Here is an 11,095-nt window from a genome sequence, read left to right on the forward strand (position 1 = left end):
GACTAGACCATTTCAAAAATGAGTATGCTTGAATGTGAACCCCTGTAGCTCATAATCAGAATGCCCTTATCATTATTATATGCAGTATCTACGAGTGTGAGGAGAGAGAAAAAAAATCTATGAAAGATATACAATGTAAAATGTTAACATATTGACATTAGTGCAAACAGTACATTCTTGAGAAATAAACATGGTTTATATACAGGCAAAGACTAATGCAAATAGATGTATAATGTATATAAATGTATATTATCCACCAGTGATTGGAATATTATCCTTGATTTTGGGATTGGACAGGGAAACAATCAGTGTACGTAACAGTTTAGAATTGTTACAGCTTTTGGAAAAACAGCTGTTCTTTAGTCTGTTTGCCCTTCCACCAAATGTTCCCATAATGCCTCTTTGGTACGTTTAAGGCCAACCTTCAGCCTACATTTGGGCATTGTTGCATTTTTGTCAATTTGGTCAAATCTTTACTCAAGTATAACTAATTTCTAAACTCTTGCTATGCAAATGTCTTTATCCTCTGGCAGTTGAACCTCTGACCTAGTAACAAGTCCTTTGAAGCCCCCTAAACAGTTTTTTTTTGTTTTTAGCATACCCGTTTATTCAGCTTAGTCTTTCCATCAATACCTACTTAACCTAGCAGATCTAAAGCTAGGTCAGTATCATGCCACCATTACTCTTTCACCAGATCAACTTCTTCCATGCATTTTTCTGTCTCTGTTGCTCCTCCATAGAAAATATAGAACTTGATGGCTTTTCTGATACTGATTTATGTCCTGCTTAATTTAAGGGGAAAACATACACTATTTAAATTCTCTTTTTTAAATTCCTTTATTTAACACTTTCATTTTGAGAGACAGTGGCTGTGTCCAAACATCTGCCATGACCCCTATGTAGATTAGTATAAAGGGGTCTTGCCATTTTATTTGTGTCCTAATGTTTAGTGCAGGGGTCGCCAACACAGTGCCCTTGGGCACCAAGGGGCCATCAAGGTCCGCATGAGGGGCTGTCTGCGTCTTCTGAAAATAGAACAACTCACCAGTGGGATATGTTTGAAATATTATTTTATTGTGTTGATCTTTTTTTACCGTATTTTCACGACTATAAGGCGCACATAAACGTCTTTTTTTTCCCCTCAAAATGTGCGGTGCGCCCTATGGTGCGGTGCGCCCTATGTGTGTTGCAACTGCGACTTTTGAGACCACCTCATTGAGGAGATGATGAAAGAGTGGCTGAATGTAAGGAGACCAGGTGTTTTTTTTTCCACTCATCACCACACCATCGCTGTTAATCTGACTCCATGCGTGCCCATCTCACAGCTGATGTGAAAAACATGGTGAAACAAATTAATGCTGTGCTCGCTGTGAACCGGACGCAGCAGGTGCAGCAGAAGCAGCGAGTTTACATGCAAAGTCAATGGTTGACGAGCGTATAGACGCAGCAAAAGGTCCCCCAGCGCGTTTTGAGCGAGTCGGGAGCGCACCGCCAACGCGCTGCTGCTGCTCGAGATGGAAAAAATTGAAGTTTTGCTGCTGGAAGCGCCGCATCAACGAATCAGAGAAGCTGATCTGGGAGCTGACAGCGAGACAGACACATCGCTCTGATGACATATGATATTAACGCAAATGAAAGGGCTGGATGGATGAGGAGATGATGAAAGCGTGGCTGAGGGAGGTGTAGGCTATGTGAGGAGACCAGGTGTTTTTTTTCCACGCATCACCATCGCTTTTAATATGTGACTCCATGCTTGCCCATCTCACAGCTGATGTGAAAAACATGGTGAAAAAAAATAAACGCTGTGCTCGCCGTTATCTCGGGGGTCTGACAAAGGAACTTCAACCGCTCGACATCGGTGTGAAGCGGCCGTTCAAAGTAAGGCTGCGAGCGGCGTGGGAGTGATGGATGGCAGACAGAGACCGCAGTTTCAGGATAAGTGGAAGGCAGCGCCGGGCAAGTTACGCCACCGTTAGCGGATGGATTGTAGATGCTTGGACTAGTGTCTGCTGGCTCTGTTGTTCAAGCTTTCGCAAAAGCCGGCATTATTTCTGAGGAGCCGCCCGGCACTGAAAGTGACTCTGACAGCAAAGAAGGGGAAATTGGCATGTCTGATTTAGCGCAGCTGTTTAATTCAGAAACAGAGGATGATGACTTTGATGGGTTTGATTAATACTTTGTAATAAATACATTAATAAAGCACAATCATACTCAGTTTTGCTCCCGCTCTATTTTTCTACCTGAAAACTTAATTCAACAGCAGCCTCTGGGCGGGTCTCCTCGGCGTATACCGCGGTGGCTGGCAGGTGTTTTTTCGTCTAAATAATCTAAATCTTGCAGCTATATTTGCTGCGATCAGTGGGAACAAAGTAGTTTTAATATGTTTTTAAGTGAGAAAGTCCACCTGAAAACTTAATAATTGCAGTCAGTTCATCCAGATTATCTATTTCTGTCGGAGGCGCTCAGACCCCCACATACCAGCGGTGCACCGACAGCAGAAATCCCTTCATCAGCAGCCTCTAGGCTGGGCAGCCTCCAGGTTCACCGGCGGCTGGCAGGTGTTTTTCATCTAAATAATTTTAGCTGCAGGCACCAGGATACCGGTAATAAAAGCGAACAAATTCCGTCGGCAGGTTTCAGGATTTTAAGTTAATTTAAGAGTGATCACAGCGCACTGTCATCTGCGATGTGTCTGTCTCACGGCCAGCACCCAGGTTTGATTAATAGTTTGTAATAAATACATGAATAAAGCACAGTCATACTCAGTTTTGCCCCCGCTGTATTTTTAAATACGCAGTAGAGGTATTTAAAGGTAGTAGAGGACATGTACCTGTATATAAAAAACGTGCCCTATAGTCCGGTGCGCCTTATGTGTGTGTTAAATACAGAAATGGGACACATAACTGAGACTGCGCCTTTTAGTACGGTGCGCCTTATGGTCGTGAAAATACGGTATCTTATAGAGCATTTCATCAAATTAAACATAAACATTAAACATATTAAACATTTATACACATTTCTAGATGACTATCCCAAAAAAAAAATTAGAAATTAAAACAGAATAATGGGTTTATTATGTGTGAAGTTTAGGTGAACACAGTTGATAGGTCAGTATTGGTAGCCCTTCCTATGACTCAGGCTGTGTCCGACTGTCCACCCTAAAAACTATATAGGGCCCTATATAGTGGTTACACCATTTGAAATGAGTGTCCGAACGTCTGTTGGATAAAAAAGTAGTGGACTCAAAGTTTCCCACAATGCACCTTGAAAAGTATTGTTCACCCATGGTGACTAGACAAGCAGAAATATCCCAGAATGCCTTGTGAGGTCCACTCTCAAGCATTATGGGATTTGTTGTCACAGCAGTGGGTTGCTGCCATAGGCGACAATGCCAAAGATGGCGCAGGCACTGTTTGGGGGAAGCTGAGTCATGTGACCAACAGGAGTGAAAAGTAGTGATCATCTGTTCGAACGGTCAGTTAACTATAAAGTCTACTATATAGTCCCTGTTCTCTACAGTGATTGATTGATCTATGGGTTAGGGCAGACATTCGGACACAGCCTCAGTATCTATGAAGTACCTTTAAGCTCTGAACAGATGGGTGACCCCTGATCTAGTGGATGAAAAAGTAGCGTACTCAAAATTTCCTCCAATGCAGCTTGAAAAGTAGTGTAAATCAATGGTGACTAGAGGACCAGATTTATCCAAGACTTCTTTGCAGGAGCTCTTCCCCAAAAACATCATGGGAATTGAAAGAGAACAAAGATGGCCCAGGCACCGTATGGAGAGCCAGAGTCACATGACCAACAGGGAATGAAAAGCAGTGATCATATCTCCAAAAGTTTAGTAAACTGAGTTCACTATGAATATATAGTCTATTCTCTTTATAGTGATGGAGGGGGTTAGGGGTTAAGGTTGAGGTTCACACACAGCCTCTGAGTGTATAATTGTGAGAAATTAACACCTCACAGTGTGTGGAATGATATACACCAATGTATGTTATGCAGAGTAAATTATCTAATCATTCTTTATTTAGATGCAGTTATAAGAACAAATGCACACTGTGTTAAAATAGCACCAGATTTTTAGGAGTTTGCCTTGAGTTCTGCTGCTTGTGTCAGGAGAAATCCATCACCATTGGAACATTATTAATGTTTTTTAAAGTCTTTTCAGATGAAAAGGTTGTGTCCTCCTGGCTGTGTCCCCTACAAAATGAAAAGGGTCTCTCCGAAATTGAAGCTACATTGGATGTTGAAAGGCAGCCCACACTTTCAATGTTTTGGTCAGTTTTGATGTTGCACATTTTTCTTTTTATACAGACATTTTGAAATGAATTGTTCATTTAAGCTGCAGATGTATTCAGGTTTGTCCTTCACGGCTTAAGAAAGCTTTCTTTTTTTTTCCAAGGCTGATTTTTGCTGATCACACCTGGGCCTGATTCACCTATTCACCCAAATAAAGATAGCCCCTTTTTTTTCAAACTCAAAAACCTTCCTCTTTCTCAATTTTTTTTTATCATTGATCACATTTTCTGTTGCACTGGCCTTGGGATGAGAAAAGAGAGAAAAATTGAAATTGCAGCCCACTGCTTCTTAATAAAAAAAAAAAAAAAAAAGGACCACACCATCATTATCAACGAATCATTTAAAGGAATGCAGCACTAAAAGAAACAATTTCATGGTGGTTTGAGAATTAACGGTACTTAATAAGAGCAAGTATGATTGCAATTTTTTGTCTGATTAATTCAGTTGTGCTAATTACTATTTTTTAAACATCATTGAAAAACGGTAATTATTTTTAATTTAATGTTGAGTCATTTTTTTTAGCTTGCAGGGAGAAAAACTTGCTAAATCTCAAGCAATGTGACACCAGTAAAGCAGAATGCCGTCCCCACCATTAGACACGTTCACATTGTGCAGCACCAACAGTATCTCTTTAGCTAGAAGTCATCCATAATGCTTTTCATATCTGCAGAACATTTAAATTTATAGGGAAGAAAATACAACAGTGAGAAAAAGAGTATGTCTTAATATATAGTCAGGGAGAAAACATTTGTTTTCCTTTTTTCCAGAGGGGAAAAATGAAAAAAAAAAAAAAACCAGATATTTTCCCAAGACACAAAATAACTATTTTTCTTCATACTGTAAAAAGGCAATTAATTGGCCGCCTCTAAAAATTAAGTGTCAGAGGTGTTCCTGTTCTCTGTTTTTACAAATCAATTTTGTGAACTGTTCTAATCACCTCATGTGGGCTTGAAAGCATAACTCAAAGCTGTCAGCTATAATATGTCCTCATGGGAGCAATCAAGAACAAATATATGCCTCAAATTAAACTCCTTTTACACATGCAGATACTCTTTGGTTGTGATTTGGAGACTGATTGACTGACAATTTAAACCTAGTTAATTTACCAGCATGAATGTAATGAACAGCCTTATTCCCGTTTGCCCCATTTCTTCCTGCAGCTCAACATGGAAAACATTCATTATCAAAAAAAAAAAAACCTTCCTTGGACAAAGGGAAGAAAATTCTGAAAAATTACCATGTTAAAACATGTACAAAGGAAAATTTCAAAACTAATCTTCCACTATTAAATTATGGTTATTTCACTCCTTGACCACCAATTTTTACATTTTTGTTGTATTGTCCCCGTGGTTTGAAATCTGGGACGAAACACTGGTACCATTGCAGGGATGGAGTGGCCATTATATTAAAAGTAAAACTAACCAGATTAAACTAAAAGCTCTTGATCCCAATAGGAACCATTGGGAACATAGCCAAGAATAAACATTCATGTCGAAATAAAATCGGACTGGCAGAGATGTTCCTGACTTTTATACACACTAGAAATCTATTTGGGTTGCACCAGAATTTCTTGGGTAAAAAGAAGTTAGGGTGGCCATTATGTGTAGAAAATTGGGATCAAACTTTAATATCCAAGTTTTTTAATCAGTGAGTTATATAATGAGAGTGTTATTTACACAGACATAGTGTTTTTACTCTAATTTTACTATATGCCTAATTTAGAAAGTTTTTTTCTCAATTAGTCCACCATTCAAGCCCACAAAACAGGCTTGAATGAGAGGCAAACAGACTTTCTCAGTTTTTCTGAAGTAGTTTAACACCTACCCAGGAGTGTTTGTCAATTCTGTCGCCTTGACTAGAGTAATCTGTAGTTGGAGCGCTGATGTTTTTAAACAGCATTCAGATCCATCCTCCTTAGCACATTCCTAGTAAGATGCAAATCAAATACCCACCTGTCGTTTTCCTTGGTTGTTGAAGCTTTTTGTTTTGGGTTTGGGTTATGTGTTTGGCCATCTGAATCCTGATGAGAGCGTTTACGTAATTTGAAATGAGTTCCAGAACCGAATTGTACAGTAGATGTTTGGAAGAAACTGCAAAACTTCCACTCTGTTCACTGGTGGCTTTTTTTCTTTTAACCAATGGGCTTATACCATCAATGCTTTAGTGGCAGATTGATCTATTTCCAACAGAATTGAAAAAGATTGAATAGGTGTTGAAAAAGACCCAGATGATTGAGAGCCTATAGGGGCAAATCCACTAATCAAGATAATTTTTTTATCATCATATTTGGTTATAAAAAACTATACTTCAGTTGCTTGTAGAATATTTTGACCACCTTGTTCTTTGCTACACCCCATTTAAATGTCGATTTATTGCTGTTACCACTACCCTTAAATTTTTACTTCTATAAATAAAATAAATACCTGATTAAATTAAATAATATTTCAAATCCATTTTTTTTACTGTTAACAAATAATGATCCAAATGTAAGCCTATTTGAAAACAAATCTTTTTACCTTTAAGCTTTGAACAGCAATGGTAGCATATCAACATGTTTGCAGTCAGGCTTGTTCTCTTATGGGTGAATTTTCCAAGCATAAATATTAAAGTCATAAACAGTAACAAATTTACCTGTTATCTAGTTTCACATTAATCTCACATATTATCTCAGTGACAAGCAAAAAACTGAAATAAACTGACCTAGATGAATATATTATGAGATTAGATTTTGAAACACCTAGCCGGTGCAGCTTGAACACATCGTCAGTGAAGGACCCAGGGTCATAGGGTGTTTCGGGTCTTTGATCTTCAGACACCCTCGTCTGGGCGACCCAACCAGGGTTGATCAGGCCCCAGTTTGTGTTCAAGCAGCGCGCTACTCCATGCGTCTCCCCTCTTGATCCACAGCCACCTTGAGGCTTTCTCAGCGGCCTCACTGATGTTTCTGGTGGCTCTTCTCTCAAGCAACCCTCTGATGCCAAGGAGCCTGAATGCCCGATGCACAGTCTGACTTAGGAAGCCTCTGCAGCCCACTTCTATTGGCTCACAGCGGGCCCTCCATCCACGGCATCTGCATGCCTCAATCAGCTCAAGATACTTCGCCCTCTTCCTTTCATGAGCCTCCTCCATCCTGTCTTCCCAGGGGACTGTAAGCTCCAGTAACACAACTTGCTTCGTTGAGTCAGATGTTAAGACCAGATCTGGTCTCAGTAACGTCCTTACAATGTGCTCTGGGAACTTTAGCTGCCTTCCAATGTCCACATGCAACTGCCAATCCCGAGCCACGGCTAGCAGTCCAGATGTGCCCCTACCTGCTCTCTCAGGTTTCTCCCCTGCCCTGACAAAGAAGGTATTGTGCCTCAAAGGGGACTGGTGCTTTGACTCCAGGATTCCAGTGCAGATGGTGTCTGCTACTGCCTTCAACACCTGGTTATGGCGCCACGTGTACCTTCCCTCTCCCAGTGCTTTAGGGCAGCACCTCAGGATGTGCTCCAGGGAACCATGAGCCGGGCACAGTGGGCATGTTGGTGCTTCTGCAAGGCCCCAGGTATAAAGGTTAGATGGACTTGGAAGGACATCATACACTGACTGGATCAGGAACTTAAGTCTTGCTGGTTCATACTGCCATAGTTCTGTCCAGGTGATCTTCCGGGCGCAAGCATGGTTCCAATTGGTCCAGGCTCCTTGCTGGCGCATTGCCACCATCCTACTTTGGCGTTCCTCCTCCACCTCTGCACAAATCTCTCCCTGTATCATCTGTCGACGCACTTGTCCTCGGGCTTGGTCATAGCGCAGCTTTGTAAGGCTACCTAGACCGGCTCGTCCCACCGCCACAGAGCCAACTATGACACTATGTCTCAGTCTTGCTTCTGCTTGGTTGACTGCCTGTTGTGCTCGCCATTTCCTCCCAGTTCTGACTGTGATGCTGGCAGAAGAGACTCTGGTGTCAGCAGAGTCTCTGTAAAGCAACACCTCCCTGGCTCTGGTGACTTTAAACTCCTCCGTCACGCCAGTCAAAGGAAGCTGCAGCTTGTTGGAGTGCCCATAGAGGGCAATGGTGCTGAGACTCTTTGGCAGACCCAGCCATCTGCGTAGGTATTGGCTGACATTGCGTTCAAAGCCCTCCACCATGGTTACTGGAACTTCATAAATCAGTAACGGCCACAGGAGTCTTGGCAGGATTCCGTGCTGGTATATCCATGCCTTAAACTTCCCCGGGAGACCAGACTTGTCCACTGCTGCTAGCAATGCCTTTAGCTTTAGCTGGGCTGCCTCCACTGCTGCTTTGTCCTTCAGAGTGCTATCGAAGATCTTCCCCAAGCTCTTCACAGGCTTCTCTGACACTGTCGGAATTGGGACTCCATCCACGCAGAAGCGGTATTTGTCCTCCACTTTCCCCTTCCTCAGGACAAGGGATCTGGACTTGGCTGGCTTAAATATCATCCTTGCCCATGCCATGATCCTTTCCAGACCACGGAGGAGCCACCGGCATCCAGTCACTGATGTTGATGTGACAGTCAGGTCATCCATGTAGGCCCTAATTGGTGGTTGGCGAATGCCAGATCTGGACAAGGGGCCCCTACATTCCACTTCTGCAGCCTTGACCAGCATGTTCATAGATAGGGCAAACAACACCACTGACATGGTGCAACCAGTGATAATGCCCTTCTCTAGGCGGTGCCATGCAGATGTTGTTGTTCCAGTGGTGAATCTCAAACTGAAACCACTGTAGTAGTCCCGTATGAGTTCAGTGATCTTCTCAGGAACGTGGTATGTTGTCAGAGCTTTTGACACAAGCTTGTGTGGAATAGATCCGTAAGCATTTGCCAAGTCAAGCCAAAGGACTGCAAGGTCTCCTCGGTTTTCTCTCGCCTCCCGTATCAGCTGGGTGATCACTCCTGTATGTTCCAGACAGCCCGGCATGCCTTGAACTCCGCCCTTCTGCACAGAGGTGTCAATGTAGGAATTTCTCAGGAGATACTCAGATAACCTGTTAGCAAGAATCTTAAAGAAGATTTTGCCTTCCACACTGAGTAGGGAGATGGTGCGGAACTGTGTGATGTCACTCGCATTCTCCTCCTTTGGTATCCAAACACCCTCTGAGTGACGCCATTGCTGGGCCACCTTCCCCCTCCTCCATACTACCCTAATAAGTCTCCAGAGCCTCTCCAGGAGTCTCGGGCAATGTTTGTAGACTTTGTAGGGCACTCCACTTGGACCTGGGGCTGCACTAGTACGTGCAGCTCGTACGATGTTCCTGACCTCTGCCAGGGTGGGTTCCTTAATGTTAAACTGGACAGATGGTATCGGAGGTGTGGGTAGCTCTCTGCAGGTAGGCAGTTCCTCCTCTCTCCTGCTGTCGCTGTATGTGGCACTAAGGCTCTGGTTGATCTCATTCTCTGAGCATTGTAGGGTCCCACTCCTTGTCTGCCCCAAAAGCCGCTTCGTAAATCCAAATGGATTTGCAACAAAGGCTGTTCGCTTACGAGCCCTCTCTCTGCCTCTCCGCCTGTGCCACTCAGCCCGACGCAGAGATATAAGTCTCTGCCTCAGGATGCCACGGAGTTCTCTCAGGGCTGGTCTTTCCTCCTCACCCGCCTTCTTATACTGGCGATTCAGGGCTTTGAGCTCTTTCCTGAGCTGGGAGATCTTGGTCTCATGCCGGTTTGGCCTAGCAAAGTTCTGAGTCTTTGGTAATTTTATGCCAAATCTCTCTGCACTGATGCTGATGATTAGTGTGCTCATCAACTGGAGTCTCTGATCATTATGAAAATTAATCTGTGCTTAACTTCCACTCTGTGCTAAAAAGACAACCTCTCCACTGCGGTTCAGCTGGAGATGGAAAGCTTCAGTTCTGAAATAGCAGACCACGCACAGCAATACAGAGAAAACACCACAGTAATTTAATGATTAACCTTCATAGCATAATTAGCCTGGCCCACACAAGACTGTTACATTTGGGCCACATACTCATTAGAATCAGTCTTTTTGTGGCCCAGATCTGATTTGCCAGAGGTGGACCAAACATCTGCCAGCATCTGTGGACCAAACATCTGCCAGCTTTGGACCCGCTGATGGACCTGTACTGGGCAAAAACCTTTTTCAGCACTGGAACAAGTTTTTAGCTTGATTCCACCTTGATAAAGAAATAGCTAAATAATTTTACCTTGAATTGTATATAATTAAATAACAGTAGGTTGAAACTTTCTTCTACATGTTATCCTTATGTAGGCGCGTTCAGGAGTGCAGAGATGAAAAGCATTGCAACAAGCATGCTTCTATCAATGCGACAGGAACGATTATGGTGAATGCAACAGAGAAACAGCGACACAAAAATTTTGGGCCATACACCATGATAATATTGTCTTGACAATAAGGTCCTATGTGCTTGTTTCATCTTAACATGTTTACTGTTGTTTCATCTTAACATGTTTACTGCTGTTTCATCTTAACATGTTCACTGGGGTAGAGGTGGTGGTTTGGCTCCACAGTGCTGCTCTCCTTTTAAAGTTTCTGCAACCCTCCCCACTTCACTCTAAAAGACAGAGGTGTGCCTTGGCACCCCAAGGTGTTTTTTAGGACAAAAACACAACACCACACAGGATCTTTCTGTCTTTAATGAAGTTGCCCAGGGGTTCACTTTGGAAAAGGAAGCCATCATGGAAAACCAGGCCCAAGGTCTAGATCTCCAAGATGACCAAAGATAAGACATGATGGTTGACCTATCAGAACCAACTTAGTGCAAAATAGCAGATCTGGACTGGAGCCTGGAGCCTCCTAGAGAAGCTCT

At 42.8% G+C, this 11,095-nt stretch overlaps 1 protein-coding gene across 1 annotated transcript; it reads right to left on the reverse strand.

Moving 5' to 3' along the window:
- Positions 1 to 7,113: 7,113 nt before the first annotated feature.
- LOC119776958 lies at positions 7,114 to 10,062 on the reverse strand. The gene has a single exon (XM_038275624.1). The coding sequence runs from the start codon at positions 10,048 to 10,050 to the stop codon at positions 7,114 to 7,116; it is 2,937 nt and encodes a 978-aa protein (XP_038131552.1). The 5' UTR covers positions 10,051 to 10,062.
- Between the last annotated feature and the right edge of the window lie 1,033 nt (positions 10,063 to 11,095).

This window comes from Cyprinodon tularosa, unplaced genomic scaffold (genome assembly GCF_016077235.1).
Source record: "Cyprinodon tularosa strain WSP-4 unplaced genomic scaffold, ASM1607723v1 ctg97, whole genome shotgun sequence".
NCBI lineage: Eukaryota > Metazoa > Chordata > Actinopteri > Cyprinodontiformes > Cyprinodontidae > Cyprinodon > Cyprinodon tularosa.

Bases quoted from the DNA above. Each gene is read 5' to 3' on its own strand.
- LOC119776958 (XM_038275624.1), bottom strand. From the start codon at position 10,050: ATGAGCACACTAATCATCAGCATCAGTGCAGAGAGATTTGGCATAAAA.